At 38.0% G+C, this 23,712-nt stretch overlaps 1 protein-coding gene across 4 annotated transcripts in view; it reads right to left on the bottom strand.

Moving 5' to 3' along the window:
• CCNI (cyclin I) overlaps positions 1-9,005 on the bottom strand; it is a 36,389-nt gene extending 27,384 nt beyond the window's left edge. Inside the window, exons 1-2 of one of the 4 annotated variants that reach the window (XM_037003204.2) lie at positions 8,475-9,005; positions 62-218 (exon numbers count right to left, since the gene is read on the bottom strand). In XM_037003204.2, the coding sequence (XP_036859099.1) occupies positions 62-175 (114 nt within the window). In that variant the 5' untranslated portion in view covers positions 176-218; positions 8,475-9,005. Of the gene's footprint in view, positions 1-61; positions 219-6,418; positions 6,480-8,474 lie in introns of those variants that run through there. The other 3 variants (XM_037003203.2, XM_073237430.1, XM_073237431.1) reach the window with 3 other exon arrangements.
• Positions 9,006-23,712: the final 14,707 nt, after the last annotated feature.

Genomic DNA, 23,712 nt, shown 5'->3' with positions numbered 1-23,712 from the left:
TCTACTGTATACTTACTTCTAATAGAAGTCATCCATCTATAGAGAAGAGAGAAATCATTACCTGATTTGTAGGCATTTTCGGCACATTCACCTTCCACATCTGAGCTTCCCTAGAGATTGCCTTTTCCAATAGAAAAGACAACCTCTGGTTTTCCAAAGGCCCTGGAAACTTCATGATATCCTTTGGATCTGCCTGCCTCCCAGCTTGATGTAGCTACCTATAAAATAAAATATAAGACAATGCTCTTAATTTAATTATAGAATAAGTAGCATTGTGTAAATATGTTGGTTCTTATTATGTAATTCATAATACAAAATAATGATGTTATGAGTCAGTACAGGATTTTATAGCTCTTTAAAATATCATGTAGCAAAATGTTATAATAATCAATTATCTACAATATTCTCACCTTAAATATGAAGCTCAGTTATAAACAGAATAAAAACATGCCCATATAATTGACAGAATATTTGTACTCTGATCAAAACATTACTATGTCGAATTGTGTCCAAAAAATTTAAGTCACAGGCTTTTCTTTTAACTAGGAATGCTTATAAATAGCAGTCCCAAATATTCCTCTTAAAAATCTTATCAGCTCAGGGCTACTAACCTTCTTCTTTATTAAAAAAAGTTACATCCATTATTTTAAATCCCACCCATCCCCTCTTAATCAGTATGAAACCATCGTGAACTGCCTTCCAATATGGTGTCCACCAGCTACACATGTGGCTATTTAAATTAGAATTAGCAGTCACACTAGCCCCATTTCAAGTGCTCAATAGCCACATTTGCCTAGTGGATACTACATTGGACAGTGCAGTAGAGGAACACTTCTATTAATGCAGATAATTCTACTGGACAGTGTTCATCTAGAAAGTTCAACAGTAATGTGACTGGTACTCTAAAATGAGCAACAAGTCTAAAGAGTAAAACTCTAGATCAGTGCAAAGCAACTGAGAAGAGAGATGTCTCTACATTAAAAAAAAAACTATTACATTTGAGAGGTATGACTGCGTGTAGAAAATTGGATTGCTGAAGAATGTGAAAAGAACAGTAGATTTGATGAAAGCTAAGCAAATGAAAAGTTAATTCATAAAAAAAGATTATGCAAGGTAAATGTAATAATATACCACAATATTTACATAGCAATAATGATGAAAATACTGAGCGAGTATTCCAACAAACACTGTAGTAAAACTATGTTGGGAAGATGAGGGGTGTTGAGAGAGGGTAGAATTACATTTCCTAGTAGGAAAACCATAAGCAATATCTAAACTGAAATATCAAAAAACCACAGATTAAAAATATAATCTCAAACAAGAGGGACAGGTAAGAGCTGATAGTGGTTAAACTCTGGGGAGGAAGCTCTGCAATAGGGGAATGCTGTTTTCATTATAAACTTTGTAAAACTATTTCACTTTTTCAACTACGTACCTGTACTATGTATGTGCTTCAGCTTCATAGGATTTTTTAATTTAAATGTCTTAAATCAACATATGAAAAGTTCCAAAATTTGATAGGATTTAAAATTAATTCTAAAAAAACAAAAAGTAACAAACCTCTTCTTCAATTTCCACATTTCCCCTTAACTCCTGGTGCTATCCTCTTATTAATCACTCTACATATTTTACCTACTTGCTTCTCAACCTACTGCAAGCTACCTCTGGTTAACTAGACTGTGACTTTTTTCCTTTTTGCTTCTTCAAACTTCTGAATTTTTGCAAATTTTCTATAGTAAGCACTAAGTACTTTTCACCAAGAAGAAAAAATATAAGTAACTTAGGATGAAGTAATAACATCTACCCTGAAAGGCCCATTTCAAAGGTAAATTTCTTCCAAGAACTCTATTCTGTAATTTGGTGTGACTTTTCTCCCTTCTAAAAACAAATTATAAATTCCTTTATAATCACAACTACCAATATCTTCATATCACTCGTAGTGCCCACACCACAGTATCCTGATGAGATAGGGACTCAACCAAATGGTCACTGCAACCCTTGGGTCCAACAACAAAAACCATCAACCAAAAACAACAAACCCAAGTCTAATCTTTCACAAACCAATCCTTCAAATGTTTAAAGGCTTACCAATTCATCTTCTCCACAGCTAAAAAACTGTTCAAGGGTTCTTCACCCTTGATTTCTGATCTTCTAAACTAGCACCAATTTATTAATGCAGTCTAAGATCATTAGCTATTTTTGGAGGCCACACCACAATATCAATTTAGAACTCACAGTCAACTAAACTCTTAACACTTCCTAAGGAACACTTAGGCAAACTTCCCTCTGCCTGCCCAACCCCATTGTGTGGGGTTTTGGTGCCTTTTGGGGGAGGTGAGAGAAAGGAGGGTTGTACATCCTTGTTCAGGGCCTTAAATGTGGTCTTTCTTTTTAAAAAAAGTCCCTGCCAGACCCCATCTACGGTTATATTCTGTGGAGATGTTCCAAGATTCCAATTTTGTTGTCTTAGTACTTTCCTTAGATTCTCCAAAATTAGATGAAGAGACTGTAATTTCATCTAAAGCAAACATAAATACTAACCTTAGATGTGGACTATAAACTAATCACTTGTCAAGAGATTATCTAAAAGAAACACCACACTGAAGATTGAACTTTATAGCTTCTAAGGTTTCTTTTAAAGCTAATTTAGTCTGCAATTTATTAACTCTTGTCAAAACTTCAGACTTACTTAACTAATTATTTCAACCCATTAGCTATACCCGACTGGGTGGGTCACCAGGGCCTACCATCACAGCCCCAAGGCTGACTGCCCCTAGTGATTACTTTTACCTTACAATGCTTTCTTTGAAGATTACTTTTAGGGAGAATGGATGGGGAATAGAGAGGGATTATAGGATAAAATCATGTAAAGAACAGTAAGATCAGGTTCAATGAGATTCCCATTCTCCAGTCTCCTACAATTAAGGCCCTTTTAAATGTTTGCCTTAACTTTTTAAAACCAAAGTAATCTGGGTCAAAGAAGAAATCACAAGGGAAATTAGAATTCCACTTTGAAGTGAATGAAAGAGAAGACCTAATGCACCAAAACTTTTAGGATGCAATGACAATAGTGCTTAGAGAAAAATTAATACCTTAAATGCCCATATTAAGAGAGACTTCAAATCAATACCTTCTATCTTAAGACACCAGAAAAAAGCAGAGCAAACTGTACCTACAGCAAGCCAAAGGAACGAATATAAGAAATATTAGAGTGGAAATTAGTAAGTAGAAAATAGAAAAAGAGAAAAATTGATGAAACCAAGAGTTCTTTGAAAAGATCAAAATTGGCAGACCTTTAGCTACACTGGCCAAGAAAAATCAGAATGAAGTACTAAAATCAGGAATATGGAGGGGTCATTACTACCTACATTACAGAAATAAAAAGGATTTATATAGGAATTCTCTGAACAATTCTAAGTAAATAAATTGGACAATTTAGACAAAATAAGACAAAGACCCACAATTATCAAAACAGGGTTTTCTTTGACAAAAGTTGGTTTGTTTACTAACTTAATTCTTGTTTTGTGACTTAAGTTTTTCTGTTAAGTCAATGCTCAAATGGCTTCACTTGTAAATTCTACCAAAATTTACAGAAAAATACAAATTCTTCACAATGTCTTCCAAAAAGGAAAAAAGAAGAGCACTTCTCATTTAATGAGACCAGGTATTGCTCTGCTACCAAAACCAGACAATAACACTAAAAAATAAAACTATAGAATAGTTATCGCTTCTAAATCTCCATGCAAAATTCCTCGACAAAGTACCAGCAGACTGAATCTGGCATCCTAAGAAAAGGACTAGATACCACAGGCAAGTAGGATTTAGGCCAGGAATGCAAAGTTGGTTTAATACTCAGCAGTGTAATTCACCATATGAATAGAAAACAAAGGAACCACTCTGCTCAGACTATGGAAATGTAATGAAAGAAAAAGTTCAAGTTTCCTTGAAATTTCAAAAATCGTATGTAATTAACAAAAGTGGAAAGACAGAAAGTGTGGAGAACACCTCTGGGGATGTTCCAGATTAAGTGAGAGTACAGAAAAATCAAAGTGCAATATCTGATCCTAGACGGATCCTACACTAGAAAGAGGTTAAACATTATAAAGGTCATTATTTGGTCAATTGTCATAACGGGAACACAGACATACAAGATAGGAGGATAAAAGTAATGAATCAATGTTAAATCTACTTAAATTGTTAACTTTACTATGACTCTGTAAGAGAATATCCCTATTCTTAGGGAATACACACTAAAAAATTTAGAAGTAAAGGCCCATATGTATGCAACATACATATATGGAGAGAGAAATAGGAGGAAAATGATAAAACAAATGAGGTAAAATGTTAACACTAGGTAAATCTGGGTAAAGGATTTCTTTTCGAAATTATTTAAAAGTACGAATAAAAATGCAGAGAAACAAGAGAATGAAAATGGATTACTGCCGAACTCCATATCCAAAAGTAAACTCAAAATGGATCAAAGACCTGAATTTAAGTCATGAAACCATAAAACTCTTAGAAGAAAACATAGGCAAAACTCTCTTGGACGTAAACATGAGCAAATTCTTCATGAACATATCTCCCTGGGCAAGGGAAACAAAAGCAAAAATGAACAAGTGGGACTATATCAAACTAAAAAGCTTCTGTACAGCAAAGGACACCATCAGTAGAACAAAAAGGCATCCTACAGTATGGGAGAATATATTCAAAATGACATATCAAGGAGTTGACATCGAAAATATATAAAGAGCTCATGCACCTCAACAAACAAAAAGCAAAAAATCCAATTAAAAAATGGGCAGAGGATCTGAACAGACACCTCTCCAAAGAAATTCAGATGGCCAAAAGGCACATGTAAAGATGCTCCACATCGCATTTCATCAGAGAAATGCAAATTAAAACCACAATGAGATTATCACCTCACACCAGTTAGGATGGCCATCATCCAAAAGACAAACAACAAATGTTGGCGAGGATGTGGAGAAAGGGGAACCCTCCTACACTGCTGGTGGGAATGTAATTTAGTTCAACCATTGTGGAAAGCAGTATGGAGCATCCTCAAAAAACTAAAAATAGAAATACCATTTGACCCAGGAATTCCACTCCTAGGAATATACCCTAAGAATGCAGGAGCCCACTTTCAAAAAGACAGATGCACCCCTATGTTTATCGCAGCACTATTTACAATAGCCAAGAAATGGAAGCAACCTAAGCGTCCATCAGTAGATGAATGGAAAAAGAAGATATAGTACATAGACACAATGGAATATTATTCAGCCATAAGAAGAAAAACAAATCCTACCATTTGCAACAACATGGATGGAGCTAGAGGGTATTATGCTCAGTGAAGTAAGCCAGGTAGAGAAAGACAAGTATCAAATGATGGAGTATAAGAACAAAGGAAAAACTGAAGGAACAAAACAGCAGCAGACTCACAGAACACAAGAATGGACTAACAGTTACCAAAGGGTAAAGGGACTGGGGAGGATGGGTGGGAAGGGCACGGGGAAGGCAGTATAACACAGAGAAGACAAGTAGTGATTCTATAGCATCTTACTATGCTGATGGACAGTGACTGTAATGGCGTATGAGAGTGGGGGAGTCTAGTAACTATAATGTTGCTCATGTAATTGTATACTAATGATACCAAAAAAAAAAAAATGCAGAGAAGCAAAGAAAGACATAATTTATGGAAATGTTTATGTTACCAAGGTATTTTTTACATTCCTTTTTTAAGACTTTAGTAGACAGACAATATGATACAGTGGAGAAAGCACTGACTTGAGTTTTACTTCTTTTACTGATAGTGCACAAGCCTATTTTCCAATGTGTAAAACAGGCTGAGATAATGAATCCTGCTAAGGAATTTTAAATAAATGCTTAAAACGTAATTTTACTGTTTTAAATATTATAGTATATAAAATATTTTATGTTATATGCATTGTTGGTCACATCCAGAATTCTGAATGCTTGGATATAAGTCTCTAGGAAATAAAAAATTTTAAAAAGACTGCATTTTGTTTGGCATATTCCACATTCTTGTAACTTTATGATAGTTTCACATTTCTCCTCCCTTTCTGCTTCCTTCTCCATGTCTATCAAATAGGTTAATGTCCAAGTGAACAGTTTACAAAATGCTTACTGTACAGCATAAACTGTGTTAACAACGCAGTTCCCTGTTTTTCTGAGGAAAAGTGCTGCACTGTACTAGGTAGGTAAACAACAAGAAACAACTTAATATGGACTTGTAATTATCACCATCTGTGGGTAAAATTGTAACATTTCCAGAATATCTCGCCTGGTTTTGGTGTATCTGCATATCAATACGCGTTCAGAGGTGAAAAGAAGTATGGCTTTAGTTCATTTGCATCTTTCCTCAGGGGTGGAGAAGTTCATCTCCATATCAATGGGTGATTACCTGGGCAACAGAGGGCTTATCTGCATCTGAAAGGTGAGGGAGAAGGCCGGTGTGGTTGCTGCTGGAACAGAGAAGACGGACTGGGACTGCAGTTTGTGAGAAATAAACGAGTTTTAAACTTTATTTCTCCCTTTGACTGACTTCATTTTTTAGGGGTATTTTGCCCCGGGATTTCCTTTTCCCGGTCTTACACCATCCTAACACGAACTATATTAATAATTCTGTACTGATGCCGACTTCTGGATCTTAGTTCCTCTTCTAAAGAGGGACTTACTAATGGGTTCATGCAAGAACCTCACTGTCTACTTTTACCTCCTGGATCTTATGTTCCTAACCTAATAATGAACTACAGGTACTTCTAATTCCAAAACAGCCTGCTCTTTCCCAATCTTCACGCCTTTCCATAGTTTTTTCAACTTGAAATGTGTTTTAGATCCACTCTCCTTCCTACAGAACTATCATCAGCAGTCTTTTAAGAAGTAGTAGTCTGCCTTCCTACATCTGTACTTGGCTATAATTCTACTTTTACATTAATTATTCCACAATTACCTGTAGACCGATCTCTGCTACTAACCTTAAGTTTACAGAGTTAAGCACTTTGTCTAATAAATAACAGTTTTACTTGGCCAGATTATTGTTAAAAGCACTATACCATATTCACTCATTTAATGCTCATACAACCTTATGAAACTGGTATTAAATCCACTTTAAGGATGAAGCATGCACAGAAAAATGATTACTTTTCAAAATATTATTCAATTAGAATAAAACATGTTCACAGTTTCCAATCCTGACCAATAAACTAAATTTTAGGCTTCCATTCTAACTTATTAGGATGTCACACTGCCACATAAACTAAATTATCTGTAACAGCAAATCTTCACTACTATACCTTTGCAACACACACTGATTCTACTCTTCAGTAACAAACTTTTCCTAGTCCAGAAATGCAGAATCTCTCATCCTGCTGGTCCCACATTAGCTAATCTAAACCCTGTCCATTCTTTCTTAATCTATTTGTCCATTCCCTTCTATTTCGTCTACCACAGTGAACTGGAACAATCTTTTCAACAAATTCATTTTCAGGAAAGAGACTATATAGCATAGTCAGACTGCTTCAGGTTTGAATTCTGGCCACAGGGTTCTTAGCTGTGTCATCTAAAGGGAAAATTGCTTACTCTCGTGGACGCTGTTTTCCTCATCTGTAAAATGAGACTCCTGAATTACCTGCCCCAATGAGTCCAATTAATTGCCAACCACTTAGAATAATGCCTGTCAGAGAATAAGACTCAACTAGTGTTAACATCACAACGTCACATTTTGCTGTTCAAATGCTGAATGCCTCCCCACTGACCGAATAAAAGCTAAATACTTGTGGTCGACTAAGATGTTAAGTCTGATTTCATTCTTCCTCCCAAAAGATACTTTCCACAATTTTGCTAACCAGTTGTCAACCACTGCCAAAATGATCAGCAATGGAACCTTTAGCTCAGCAATGGACCTTCTGCCGTAATTTCCAAATTTTCGGTGTTTTTATCTACCTTTCCACATCTCCTTCTCACATCTCCAATTTCCCTCACCCACCCAAACTCGGGGGAACGAAACGTTCCCCCAAGTTCCCACAGCACTGGTGATCCAGCTCCATTCACTTGGCATTCACTCCGCTTTGCAACGTAAATTATCTTCCTTCCGCTACTGCCGAAGCGAGGTAGTCTAAGGGTGGGGGTGTGTCCTCTTTGTGTATCATTATACGGGCTCGGGAGCATAGAACAGGCAGGCCCTACAGAGCAGGCAATTTGCTGTCGCTACAAAAAGTTACTGAGAGAGAAATTGGCCCGAAAGGAACACAGCAGAGCCGTTGACCAACTGGGCAGGTGCCGAGCTTCTCCAGCTTGAAGAGGGCAGGGGAGGGGCGGCCCCGAAGGCTTCCTCGGGAAGCGGGGAGACGGGCTGGGGAGAGGGGAGCCTCAGCGAGGGGCGCGCGGTCCCGGCTCTTTCATCCGGGCCGCGCGCCGCGCGCGGGTCCCGGAGGCGCGTGAGGACCCCCGCCCCTCACCTTCTCCTCCTCTTCCTCTTCCTCCTCCTCCTCCTCCCCGGCAGAGCTGTAGGCCTCACAGCGGTGACTCGGGGTCATCCGGGGGCCCGTCACCACCACATTTTTCTCAGCGCGCGGCGGCGGGACGCGCGGGACGAGGACTGGGCCGACTGAGGAGAGAGAAGAGAGGAACCGGGCCGGCGGGCGCGGGCGATCGGGCGGGACTCACGGCTGCGGCCGGAGGGTCGGTCAGCGAGTCAGTTCCATGATGCCCCCGGGCCTGAGGCCGCCGCCGCCGCCGCCGCTTCCGCGGGCCCCGCTCCTCCGGCCGCCGCCGCTAGTGCCCGGGTGGGGAGGGGGCTCCCTCTCGCCATAGGGCGGCGGGGGGAGGGGAGAGGCGGGCGGTGACACCGGCTCTGCCCCTGCCCGGGGGAAGCGCCTCCGACGGGAAATGGTGAAGAGGGGGAAGGGGGAAAAGGAAAAAAAAGGAAAGGGAGAAGGGGGAGAAAATAAGAAAAAGCGAGGCGGAGGCGCTGGCGCGTCCGCTCGCGGGGAAGGCTGGGGAAGGAGGGGAGAAAGGAGAGGGAAGGAAGAAGTGCCGGCTTCCTCGGCTCCGCCCCCGCGGGCCGATTCCGACACTCTCGTTCCTTGTAAACAACACAGGTCTCTCGCCCGCCCCTTTTTCCTCTCCGCTGCTTTCCCCGCAATGAAGGTACAGAGAAGTCTGGCAGTAAGTTTGGCTGTCGGAGACGGACTGGGGAGGTTCTTGGCACTAGAGTGGAAGGAGGGAAGAAGACATTTTCTGTGAGCTAAGAAAAGTCAAAGGTGCGGGGACTCGTTTTCCTTGGATAAGCGGAAGGGTTCCTTGCCTACCGCACGGTGACGTAAGAGACCGCTCGGCTTGCTGGAAGGCGTGCTGTGGCCGGAGAGTGCGCTGCGCATGCGTCCAGGGAAGAAAGAAGAGCTTTGCGCTCCGCCTGTGAGGTGGGGAGCGGGGTGGGGGGGCAGTGCTCCTTCGGCGGAACGTAAAGCTGCTTCGTTTTATCCAACCTAACTGACCTCTGGGGCTCGTAAGAAAGATTTATCGGGTAGCGGTTGGTGATCTGTTGTGTAAAGATTTTGCATTCATTGTTAAGCTCGCAAAAATTTTGTTCTCTCACAGCCACATCGTGAGTGGAGTGAGATTCTCAAGCGCTTTAGAAATTTGGGGGACCATAGCCTTAAGCACACAAGAAGGCCCCTTTTTAAAGCTATAAATTATACTGCTGATGGCCGGGAACCTGCTTGGTAATGCGCCAAGAGCAGTCGATCCACTTAACCAACACATCTGAGTCTTTCAGGGTAGGTTTTATTACCAGAGGTCTTTAACAAGTGTGTGGTGGTATAATGTGTATTATTTGGGGGTTCTTTTACTCACCTAAGGTAATTTTTTGCTCATCTTTAATTGTTTCAATTACAAAAAGAATATGCAGAATTACAGAAGGTTTAGAAGGAAAGGAGAAAACCCTCAAACTCAGCCACTTACAGAAGTAGTCTTTGTGTTTTCCATTTTTTATATGACCGTTTTAACAGTCATTGAAAAAAAATGTGTTGAGCTTATTCAGCGGGCCAGACTCAGTGCAAAACTCTAGCAAACTGGAAGTAACCAAGACAAAAATAGCTCCTGTCTTCATGGAGTTTACAATCCAAACAGACAATAAACATTGAGCTAATTATCGCTGTCTGCAATTAGTCAGTACGTTGTTTACTTGTACATTGTATTTTCTCCCTAGAATATAAGGTCTAGGATGGCAGGGATCGTCCTTGTTTTATTTCACCGTGTATCCCTGCATGTAAAGGCTCTCAACATTTAACTACTGACTGAATAAACAATTACCAGTATCAAAGTATTAAGGTGGAAAATTTCAGGCTGCTATGGAAACACTTAACCTTAACCTAGTTAAGGATATCAGAGAAAGTTTCTCTGAGGAAGTGACATTTAAGATGAGACTTGAAACCACTGGACAAAGTGGGGAGAGAGTGAAACAGGCAGGGGAAGCTTGTGTAAAGGCTCTGAAGCTGATACACACTAAAAATCGGAAAGAGTGTAGCTGGCCCTCAGAGAGCTGAGATCCAAAAGTCTGGAGGACAGAGGAGGAACTGGGAAGCCCAGGAAGGATCTTAAGTGGGTTTATATCCTGCTTTTTTCATTTTTCCGTATTACTATATGGTCTTCCTTCTACACAGCCAGCATTTTTCTGCATAATACTCTTGAGAGTAGCATTTCTGTATAATACCTTTGAGGGTGTAGCTTAATTACATTGTTGGACCATGATTTTCACTCCCGTAAGAATATAAATTCTACTCCTAGGTATGTTGCTAGGAGAAATGACAACACATCCATGCAAAAACTTGCACATGAATGTTTATAGCACTGTTATTCACTATAACCAAAAGCTGAAACAACACAAAATGATTACCAACTGATGAAATGTATAAATTAAGTGTGGTTTTTTTCTATGCAATGGAATGTTATTTGGCCATAAAAAGGAGGTACTGATAGATGGTGTACCATAACTCCTGAAAACATATGTAATCTTTTGTGACTGACTTCTTTCACTTAGCATAACAATTTCATTTATATGAAATGTCCAGAATAAACAAATCTATGTAAAGAGAGAAAGTAGGTTGGTGGTTGCTGAGGACTGGGGGCAGAGAGAGAATTGGGGGATGATAGCTAAAGGACGTTGGATTTCTTTTTGAAGAAAATGTTCAAAAATTGACTATGGTGATTTTTGCACAACTCTGAATATACAAAAAACCATTGATTTGTACACTTTAAATGGGTGATTTGTATGAGATGTGAATTATATGTCAATAACACTTCTACCAAAAAAATGAAGAAAAAAATACAATTGACATCTTTGTGCATAAACTTTTTTGGATATCTGTCCAATAGTATATACAGTTTTATGGCTTTGATGAATACCAATTTGTCAAATTGTTTGGCAAAGGGTTTGAACTAATTAAAATGCAATGGAACATTTAGGAACTCCAACTTCATTATATACTTATCCTTTTTGAAGTTTAGTTTTGTTAAAACTGACTTACTGTCTGTGAGATTGTCAGTGACAATGTAATCTACAATACTATAAATATAATTACAAGTAGTTAATAGGTGATAAGGAACAAATTCCTGTTGTCCTAACAAAAAGGAAATGAATATTCTTTTTCTTCACTATTCTCTTGTAAGACCTTTTAATCAGCATCTCTTTTATTCTTAAAAAGTGTACTATTGCTTTTGCAGTGAATTATAGTTGTAAAAACTGGAAAGCCTTTGAAATTCCCCAAGAAAATAAATCAGGTATATAAAGAAAACATTAATATCCATGTATTGGTACAGAATTCATATTTAATTAAAAAAAATTTTTAGGAACGTTCCCCTTTTGTCCTAAACAGTAAAAATAAACTGCCTTTCTACATGGCATTTGAGAATAATAATAACTAAAATATATTGATTACTCACTATGCACCACGTGTTGCACTAAGCAGTTTTATTGCTTCCTCTCATTCTCTCCACAGCACTCCTCTACAGTAGGCATTTTTGTTGTCCCCATTTTGCAGAAGATGAAGAGGGAAAGTAAATCTGTCATATTGATCACACAGCTTGGAGCACTACAGCCAGTATTCAGACCCACCTTGTCTGACTTCCAGAGCCTGGTGTGCTTTGAGTCACTACTCTTTACAAGCTCACCCTGTGGGTATTTCTGGCTTGCATTAAATCTCAACAGAAATACCCACCCGGTGGTATTTTTGGCTTACCTTTAATGTTAGAACAAATAATCACCAAAGAAGTTTTTAAGAAGCAGTTTATATTTGTATTTCTAGGGAGTTGATTTCTGCTTGAAAAGGGGTTATCAAAACTTTCTTAGGCTTATTTTATTTCGTGATAGGAATATGTAATCTTGAAGTATGAACATGCCTTGCCTCAAATGCAGAATGGTAGAGTAAGGAAGCACCTGAGAACCTGTGTGCTGTTATAATAAACTTTCTGTTCTGAAATTCAAAATAGTATAAAGTGAGACCCCTTCAGAAGTCAATTGAAGGGAATCAAATTGGTGAGCACAGTGATTTGCTATTCTTAATCTTCGAAGAAAAAGAAATTCACTAACATTTTTTTGAGTATAGAAAACAAGGCTATTTAATCTTTGATGACGAATTTCTGGTCTCCTTTGTCTTAAATTTTTAGGGTAATCTTCCCAGCAGATAATTTATGAGGGTACTATCTTGTAGGAGAAATACTGAGGCCTACAGGAACAAAGGAAGTGATTTATTGTTATCATAATTATCTTTAGCATCAACCTACACAGAAGGATCCTTTCTACAGCTTCCGAAGTATTTGTTTTCCTTAATATCTACAGCGGCAAAATGTTAAGAGGAGTAAACCTCCCAAGTAGACATCCCAAAGAGAAAAGGAGTCCCCATTCATCAAATAATTAAAAGACCTCCTACTTCCTATAAGCAGGGAGAAAGTACTGAGAGAAGTTAAGTCGAAGACTATAAAACAGGAAGCCTCAGGCTGCTTTCCAGAGTTTGACAAACTTCAAATGTAAAACGGGATTTAGGTGTCTCATATTTAGGGACTAATTTAGAAAGACCTCACTGGGAGGGATCATTGGTTGCCTGCTTTATTAAGAGGGGCCCAGGGTGTCAAATAGCAGCCACGTATTTAGATTTCGTAAATCAAACACTTCAGTAGAAACATTTTCTTCTTTTGTTGTTGGTGGGAGAAAAATACACTGAAAATAACACCGTTTTACTCTTCCGCAAACCGTTTTGAACCCTGAAACACCAAATTTAGTAAGTTCAGAAAAAATTTTTTTATATATCTTGCATAATCAAACTAACTGAGACACTTCAATTGTCCCAGCATTTATGGAGAGGTGTGGAGAGAAAGGTAAACATCTTCCAAACTATTTTTAGTCTCATTGTAACATGTGTTTACTAAATTAAATGGAAAAAACAAAAACAAAGCTTATTTTTTTCTCAGTAAAGGAAAATAATTTTGTTTTGGGAATCAATTTATCCCCAATCAGGGTGTCCAGTAATTCTTTCTCACATAACTAAGCTACTTTTATAACAGGATGGTGGTTTAATAAATATTTAAGTCTCACTTGCATACTAGCCTAGGCAATGCAAGAGACTCTAAGGTGAATCAAATAGCGTTGTTTGTAAGAAACAGACCCATTCATTCATTCTTCACTGCAGCAACATTCACTACCTGTTTGACCGTGAGCAAGGTAATCAACTTCTCTCTAACTTGACCTCAGTGTCATTATCTACAAAATGGGGATAATAGTAATATATCTACTAGGTTTTTGTGAGATTTGAGTGGTATAATATTTACAGAGGGTTTATAACAACATATGACACATAGGAAATGCTAATTGTTAGCTTCACTATTTTAAGAGTCCTTTGTGTGCCAGGCTTGAGTTTTGTTTTTGTTTTTTCCATTTAGTATGTTTAAAGATGGCCCACCCTCAAACAGCTCTTAGCTTTGCAAGGGAGACAACACATTAACAAACATCGTTAATATAACATGAAAGGTTTTATAATAGTTATATGCAGGATGTGATGGGGAAACAGGAGAAATTCTGTGTGTTTGTCAGGGAAGGCTTACATAGGTTTGAATTGAATGTGGCATCATTTGCTGTGTAACCAACTGCCTCAAAACTTAATTCTTAAAACCAATATTTAGTATCTCACAAAGTCACAGTTTCTGAGGCTCAAGAGTACTGTGAGTACCTTAGCTGGGTGGTTCTGGTTCAGGGTTTCTCATGAGGTTACAATGAAGTTGGCTGGAGTTGAAGTCATGACGGGGCACAAAAATATGCTTCCAAGTTCAGTCATGAGGGTGTAGACAAGAGAATTTTGGTACTTGCCACTGGTCTTCTCCAAAGGGCTGTGCAGAATGAGGTAGCTGTCCCTCTCTAACAAGTGATGAAGAGACAAACACTAAGCTGGAAACTGCAGACATTTTATAACCTAATCTGGGAAATGATACACTATTAATTCTGCCGTATTCTCTTCATTAGAAGCAACTCAGTCTATGCTGAAGGGAAAGAGAATTAAACATGAAGGGAAGAGTATCACAGAGATCATGAACATATTTTTAAATAAAACCACCATGTGTATGGAAGAAAAAATAAGGTTTAGACAAGTACACAGAACAAATTTATGACAGGCAAGGCAGTAACAGAAACAAAGGAGGAGAGATGCTGGACTATGTGGTCTGTAATGGCCTGGCTAGAGAATTGAGGGGATTGTTGTTACTCCCACTTTAAAGATGAGAAAACTGAGGCTTAGAGAGGTAAAGTAACTCCCAACAAATGTTATACAGTTAGTAAATGGCAGAGCCAAGTCCTGAACCCATATTTCTGATTATAGAATCCATGATCTTAATCGGTACCTGTATTAGGCAGAGTTCTCTAGAGAAACAGAAACAACAGCATGTGTCTGTGTCATCTATATCTGTATCTATATCTATATACAGGGGCGGGGGGTGGGGGTGGGGAGAGTTATTTTAAGGAATTGGCTCACATGATTATGGAGGCTTGGTAAATCCAAAGTAGGCTGGCAGGCCAGAGATTCAGGAAAGAGTTGCAGTTCAAGTCCAAAAGCAGTCTGCTGGCAGAATTCCTTCTTACTCAAGGGAGGCCAGTTTTTGTTCTATGCAGGCCTTTAACTGATTGGATGAGGCCTGCCCACTGTAGAGGGTAATCTGCTTCACTCAAAGTCCAATTTAAATGTTAAATCTGTACCAAAAAAATACTTTCACAGAAACATCCAAATAGTTGTTGGCCAAATATCTGGGCACCATGGTACAGCCAGGATGACATATAAAATTAACCACCATACTACCCTAAACAATAGCAACAATTTAGGGTTCAGATTGCAGTGGGCCCTGAATGCCATACTAAGCAGTTTGTTGGGTTTATAAAAATTAACCAATGGCTCTCTCATGTCTAACCAGATATTATTTTGAACATCTGATATTGGTGGAGGTGTTCCCATTGAATATTGTAATTCCTTTAGGGCATGTCTCTTGGAATATTTGTCATGTTTGATTTCGATCCTGTTTTGGCAAATGACAGATCTGTTTTTTAATTGACGTTCTATTTTTCCTTTTAAATCTACATGTTTTTATTTTAATTTTTTAATTTTTTATTAAGGTATGATGGATATACAGTCTTGTGAAGGTTTCACATGAAAAAACACATTTACCCATATTATCAAGTCCCCACCCATACCCCAATGCAGTCACTGTCTATCAGTGTAGTAAGATGCCACAGATTCACTATGTGCCTTCTCTGTGCTACACATTTCTCCCCATAATCCCCCACACCATGTGTACTAAACATAATACCCCTCAATCCCCTTCTCCCACCCTCCCCACCCACCCTCCCACACTCCTCCCCTTTGGTAACCACTAGTTCACGGAGTCTCTGAGTCTGCTGCTATTTTGTTCCTTCAGATTTGCTTCATTGTTATACTCCACAAATGAGGGAAATCATTTGGCATTTTTCTTTCTAAATACATATTTTTAGTAAGCATCCTTTAACATATTTCAAAATGATGACTAAAAAATATTTTTCTTTAATACTTATTCTACCCTATTTGGACCTTTTTCTCTTAACCTTTTCTTTCACTTTGATGCCTTATTTTAAGGCTTCCTTTTAGCCGTACCTAACTACCAAGATGAAATGTGAAATTAGGAAGGAAGACAAAAGTGTAGCGGGAACTAAAGACCCCAGTGTGTAGACCAGCTGGACTTCATGATTCACAATGTATAAATATTGTCAAAGCATCATTTCTTTGCAGACAGTGCATAAAAGAAAAGCTGTTTCAATCTTGCCGCTGGAGAGATTTCTCTTCATAGCTAGCATAGAGCAGGAAACTTCATGTTTTTCTTGGAGCTTGAAAATTTAAGGTTGCTGTGGTCTCAGCCTGTTCTTTTGGCCCACTCCAGTATGGGTCCCCAATGACAGCAAGACAAATGGGCTGGAGGGTGTTGTGAAGCCACCTGAAAGCAATCTGGATTGTAAATCTGTGAATACACCCTGCCTTAGCAGGAAAGAGCAAAAAGCAAAATCTAGAAAACTAGTAGAGCAAAAGATGCGACAAGCTGGAAAGGAAAGCAGAACTGGACTTGCAGAATAAATGGGGCTGAGACTTGGTAGGAAAGCATAAAACAAGGTTAAGAGTTTGAGAGTGAGTGCTGTGACTAGGCCATTTTCAGCTTTCCCGCTTTTGAACAACATGATATAATTTGTGAGTTTCAAAGCACCCATGGGGTGGAGGACACCACTAGGTAATTTGGTGAGTTCTGTTAGGTGGGCAGATTTTGTGGGCAAATGAAGAAGACAACCCTATTTGGAGGAGATGTTAGTTTCCTAAAAAAGGAACATTCAGTGCATCAGTGCTGCTCTGTGTTCCTCTCTCGCCCGCCCCCACCCCCGTTGCTATACTGATCATCCTAGAGCTCAGTCAAGTGTGATTTCCATCTTTAATGCTATAGGAAAAGGGCTTCATTAGTAGCCTGAAGGAATAAATAAAAGTTTTACTAAAATCATTTTATTTTCTAGCATATCAACACAAATATTATGTAGTGATATAGAGGAGATTTTGGTAGTTTATTTATCTTTCTGTCTTTAGTAAAATTAAACCATCTTGGAAAAACAGTTCTCCTATTTTACCTTGAAAGATTGCCACTGAACGTATTCTATAAATTCTCTTAAGTAATCCATTCCAAAGGAGTAATCTCCTTTTAATTGTGTTCCTTTGCATATTCCTGGAAGCTATTCTTAATACAATACTCATTGGAACTGCGTGACAGTGGAAACTAAGATCCCCAAATTTAACCATTCAAAATACTCATTGGATCAACCCATGTAGAAAACGCTCAGCTCATTTTGACCTAAATCTCATTTATGCTTATAACCACTCGTGGTTTTTTTTCCTGTTTTATTTACCCCACCTATCCACTTGCCCATCCCCTCCAGATAAATATAAAGCAAAATTCAGAGATCCTATCATTTTACCTGTAAATTTTTCAGTGTGTTTCTCTAGAAGGATTCTTTTTTAATAACATAACCACAATACCATTCACATAAATATTTTTTTAACAATACTCTCAATATTATCAAATACCAAGTAATTGTTTAAATAGCCCCAATTATCTCAAAAATTTTTTAACAGATTGCTGATTTGGTTAGGACCTAAATACAGTGTGATTGGTTGATATTTATCTTTAATATTTACTTTATAGGCTTCATTCCTTCTGGCTTTTTTTCTTATAATTTATTTGTTGAAAAATACTGTAGTTTGTAGTTTCCAACAGTCTGGTCTTTGCTGATTCTTTTTCCTTTCTTTTTTTTAATAAATTTTTTTATTAAGATATTATTGATATACACTCTTATGAAGGTTTCACATGAAAAAGCAATGTGGTTACTACATTTACCCATATTATCAAGTCCCCACCCATACCCCAATGCAGTCACTGTCCATCAGTGCAGCACGATGCCACAGATCCACTGTGTGCCTTCTCTGTGCTACACTGTTCTCCCCGTGACTCCCCACATCACATGCACTAAACAAAATACTCCTCAATCCCCTTCTCCCTCTCTCCAGACCCACCCTTCCACATCCCTCCCCTTTGGTAACCACTAGTTCCTTCTTGGAGTCTCTGAGTCTGCTGCTATTTTGTTCCTTCAGTTTTGCTTCGTTGTTATACTCCACAAATGGGGGAAATCATTTGGCATTTGTCTTTCTATGCCTGGCTTATTTCACTGAGCATAATGTCCTCTAGCTCCATCCTTGTTGTTGCAAATGGTAGGATTTGCTTCTTTCTTATGGCTGAATAGTATTCAATTGTGTATATGTACCACATCTTCTTTATCTAACTACTTGCTAAAAAAGCAAAAAAATCACTTGAAATCCACTACTCTAAAATATAAGATAATATCCATTCTTGAATCCAAAATGTCCTCTGAATGCTTGAAGATAAGGGTGGGTAAGGAGGAAAAATAACACTGGAGTAATATGAGGAAGGGAATCAATTTTTATGCTTAAGAAACTGCAGTATTCTATGGGACCTTCCCTTTCCCCACAATATCAGGTATTCTCCATCATGCTCTGAGAGAGGACACTCATCTATTTTTTGTTTGTTTGTTTTTTTAATATTTTATTTAGAAAGGAAATTTTTAGTGAAGTATAGTTGACATACAATATTATATTGGTATCAGGTGTATAACACAGTGATTTAACAATTATGCACATTATGACATGCTCACTATGAATAGTGTAATTACCATCTGTCACTATACAAAGTTATTAACATATTATCAACTTTATTTCCCATGCTGTACTTTTCACCCAATGACTTATTTAACTTGTAATTGGAGTTTGTATATCTTTATCCCTTTCACCTATCTCACCCACATCCCCATTCCCTGACCATCTGAAAACCAACAATTTGTCTCTGTAATTATGAGTCTATTTCTGTTTTTTTGGTTTGCTTTCTAGATTTCACATGTCAGTGAAATCATATGGTATTTATCTTTTTCTGACTTTTTCTAATGGTAATTTTTATGGATGGACTCAGATTTGTGACATATAAAATCATGTCATCTGCAAACAGAGACAGTTTTACCTCTCAGTTTGAATGCCTTTAAATTATTTTTAGCTTAGTCACTTACTAGAATCCACTATTGTGTTGAATGGAAGAATTGCAAGTGAGCGTACTTATCCCATTCCTGATCTAGGGGAAAGCTTTCAGACTTTTACCATTGAGAGTGAGGTTATTTGTGGATTTTCACATATGACTTGATCATTCTGAGGAATTTTCCATTTATCTTTACTTTATTGATTGTTTTTATCATGAAAAATGTTGATTTTTGTCAAATGGTTTCTCTGCATCAAATCCTGTGTTTTTTTTCTCTTATTCTGTTAATGTGGTTTATCCCCTTGTTTTATTTTCGTATGTTGAACCATCCTTGCAGTCCAGGAATAAATCCCACCTGACCTTGGTATATAATTCTTTTAATCAACTGTTGAGTTTGGTTCAATAGTATTTCCTTGTAGATTGCTGCATTATATTTCCTAAGAAATATGGGTCTGTAGTTTTCCTGAGGTACCTTCATCTGACTTTGGTATGAGTTTAATGCTGCCCTGAGAATGAGTCACAGAATGACTCTGAATAAGTTAGGAACTCTTCCTTCCTCTTCAATTTTTGGGAAGAGTTGGAAGAGGATTAGTGTTCTTTTTTTTTTTTCATTTTGGTATCATTAATATAAAATCACATGAGCAACATTGTGGTTACTAGATTCCACCGGGGATTATCAAGTCCCCACCACATACCCCATTACAGTCACTGTCCATTAGCATAGTAAGATGCTATAGAACCCCTACTTGTCTTCTCTGTGTTGTACTACTTCCCCATGCCCAACCCTATGTCATGTGTGCTAATCTTGATGCCCCTCAATCCTCTTCTCCCTCCCTTCCCACCCACCCTCCACAGTCCCTTTCCCTTCGGTAACTGTTAGTCCATTCTTCAGTTCTGTGAGTCTGCTGCTGTTTTGTTCCTTCAGTTTTTCTTTGTTCTTATACTCCACAGATGAGTGAAATCATTTGATACTTATCTTTCTCCACCTGGCTTATTTCACTAAGCATAATACCCTCTAGCTCCATCCATGTTGTTGCAAATGGTAGGATTTGTTTTCTTCTTATGGCTGAATAATATTCCATTGTGTATATATACTACCTCTTCTTTATCCATTCATCTACTGATGGACACTTAGGCTGCTTGCATTTCTTGGCTATTTTAAATAGTGCTGTGATAAACATAGGAGTGCATATGTCTTTTTGAAACTGGGCTGCTGCATTCTTAGGGTAAATTCTTAGGAGTGAAATTCCTGGGTCAAAAGGTAATTCTATTTTTAGTTTTTTGAAGAACCTCCATACTGCTTTCCACAATGGTAGAACTAGTTTACATTCCTACCAGCAGTGTAGGAGGGTTCCCCTTTCTCTGCTCCCTCTCCAGCACTTGTTGTTTCTAGTCTTTTATATGTTGGCCATCTTAACTGGTGTGAGGTGATATCTCAATGTGGTTTCAATTTGCATTTTTCTGATAATCAGCAATGTGGAACATTTTTCATGTACCTGTTGGCCATATGAATTTCTTCTTTGGAGAAGTGTCTGTTCATATCCTTCGCCCATTTTTTAAGAGGGTTATTTGCTTTTTTGATGTTGAGGTGTGTGAGTTCTTTATATATTTTGGATGTTAACCCCTTGTCAGATATGTCATTTAGAAATATATTCTTCCATGCTGTAGGATGCCTTTTTGTTCTGCTGATGGTGTCCTTTGCTGTACAGAAGCTTTTTAGCATGATGTAGTCCCATGTGTTCATGTTTGCTTTTGTTGCCCTTGCTTGAAGAGATGCGTTCAGGAAAAAGTTGCTCATGTTTATATTCAAGAGATTTTTGCCTATGTTTTCTTCTAAGAGTTTTATGGTTTCATGACTTACATTCAGGTCTTTGATCCATTTTGAGCTTACTTTTGTCTATGGTATTAGACAATAATCCAGTTTCATTCTCTTCCATGTAGCTTGTCTAGTTTTGCCAAGACCAGCTGTTGAAGAGGCTGTCATTTCCCCCATTGTATACCCATGGCTCCTTTATCATATATTAATTGACCATATATGCTTGGGTTAATATATGAACTCTGTATTCTGTTCCACTGGTCTGTGGGTCTGTTCTAGTGCCAGTACCAAATTGTCTTGATTACTGTGGCTTTGCAGTAGAGCTTGAAGTTGGGAAGTGTAATCCCCCAGCTTTATTCTTCCTTCTCAGGATTGCTTTGGCTATTTGGGGTCTTTTGTGGTTCCATATGAATTTTAGAACTATTTGTTCCAGTTCGTTGAAGAATGCTATTGGTATTTTGATAGGGATTGCATTAAATCTGTAGATTGCTTTAGGCAAATGGCCATTTTGACAATATTAATTAGTCTATCCATGAGCACTGTATGTGTTTCCATTTACTGGTATCTTCTTTAATTTCTCTCATGAGTGTCTTGCAGTTTTCAGAGTATAGGTCTTTCACTTCCTTGGTTAGGTTTATTTTTAGGTATTTTATTCTTTTTGATGCAATTGTGAATGGAATTGTTTTCCTGATTTATCTTTCTGTTAGTTCATCATTAGTTTATAGGAATGTAACATTTCTGTGTATTAATTTTGTAACCCGCAACTTTGCTGAATTCAGGTATTAGTTCTAGTAGTTTTGGAGTGGATTCTTTAGGATTTTTTATGTACAATATCATGTCATCTGCAAACAGGGACAGTTTAACTTCTTCCTTGCCAATCTGGATGCCTTGTATTTCTTTGTGTTGTCTGACTGCCGTGACTAGGACCTCCAGAACTATGTTGAATAAAAGTGGGGAGAGTGGGCATCCTTGTCTTGTTCCCGATCTTAAAGGAAAAACTTTCAGCTTCTCGCTGTTAAGTGTGATGTTGGCTGTGGGTTTGTCATATATGGCCTTTATTATGTTAAGGTTCTTGCCCTCTATACCCATTTTGTTGAGAGTTTTTATCATGAATGGATGTTGAATTTTGTCAAATGCTTTTTCATCATCTATGGAGATGATCATGTGGTTTTGTCCTTCTTTTTGTTGATGTGGTAGATGATGTTGATGGATTTTTAATTGTTATACCATCCTTGATACTCATCTATTTTTATAAGTCTATTGAAACATGGCCTCCTGACCACTAGTCAAAACTAAAATATACATATATAGATAATGAATATTGCAAGGATCATTTGAATGCCAAGTCAGGTTTTTTTCACCCAGAGAACTGCTGAATAGAACAAACTTCCTTTGATAGCTGCTCCCACATAAACTATGATATATGCATCATAGTCTTTACTGTAGCAAGTTACAGTTAATGTTATAGAAACTGGATTGTGTGTCCATATGGAAAAAACAAGATTATCTATCTATGTTACCAATAGTATTGCTTTGGTATTTTTCCATATCATAAGATAAAAAACACATGAATATTAAATGTGACTTTTTGAAAAAGATTGAATTTTAAATATTATTCTGGACAGTCCAATGATTGTATTCTTTAACATAATAGATATTTGTTTCACATAGTGAAACAATACATTTGATACATGTATAATGCATACAAACACATATACACAAATACTTAATAGTAGTATAAATAAACTGATTAATCTTATTAGCTACAAGTAATTCTTGAGTAAATTGATGGTCTTGTCACATTAATTGATTGCTAATATTCATAAAGTTCAAAATATACATATCTGAAGAGATGAACTACATATATATTTGCAATAGGAAAAAAATTAGTTAATGAACTTTACTGTATTAAAATATGGAACTAATTTGACAGCCTAAACTGTAGTACTCAAACAAAATCTCTGTGGAATTCATATTTACAATTAAAACTTTCCTGAGTTCAGAAAAAAAATAGCTTGACTTTATAGCTTCAGGAAAAAACTGAAAAGTAAATTTAAGGGACTGCCAGAAGGAGAAAAATGAAGGGGAGAAAAAGCATATTACCACGCTTTTCTGATAATTGGAACTCAAGCTCTTGGGACATAGCTGCATCATTTATACCCCAAAGACTGGTTCCTCCTGTGGGTGTATGTCCTCCTCGTGGACCTTGAGAATAAAGGGCAGAGGTACCTCAGAGTTGGGAACCAGAAGTCAGATTCTAAGGGGTTGGGGAAGCATAAGTCAGCTAAGCATACACAGTTCTCTAGAACAGAGCTTTCTTGAGACAGGAATCATGGTTATTTTAAACACAGAACTTTCTAGCTCCAAGTGGGGAGAAAAAATCATTCTTAGTTTATAAAAAATGTCTTTCTCTGCCAAAATGTTAGGAAACAACTGAGTTGTCCAAACCCTGAGGCTCTGTGTGTCATTTGCAAAGTTTGTCTTCTTCATGTGCTATCAGTGCATCCCAGTCCTGGGCCAGGCCCTGGTTCTCAGTTCTGCCATTGTGCTGAGGAACAAAGCATGTCTGGAGTGTAGGCTGCATTCGCCAGTGAGTTCATCTACCTACTCCAGGTCAGTCAGTATGTCCCAAGAGAATCTTTGGGAACACAGAAAGTGTATTATGTCCAATGAATGCAGCCCTGTTGTAGGCCTGCTTCTGACCCTGTAATTAGACAATACCACCACTTTCTGCTTCCTGG

This window comes from Manis javanica, chromosome 5 (assembly GCF_040802235.1).
Source record: "Manis javanica isolate MJ-LG chromosome 5, MJ_LKY, whole genome shotgun sequence".
NCBI classification, from domain to species: domain Eukaryota; kingdom Metazoa; phylum Chordata; class Mammalia; order Pholidota; family Manidae; genus Manis; species Manis javanica.
Note: the sequence above shows the minus strand (reverse complement) of the source record. Positions and strands in the feature narration are given on the sequence as shown.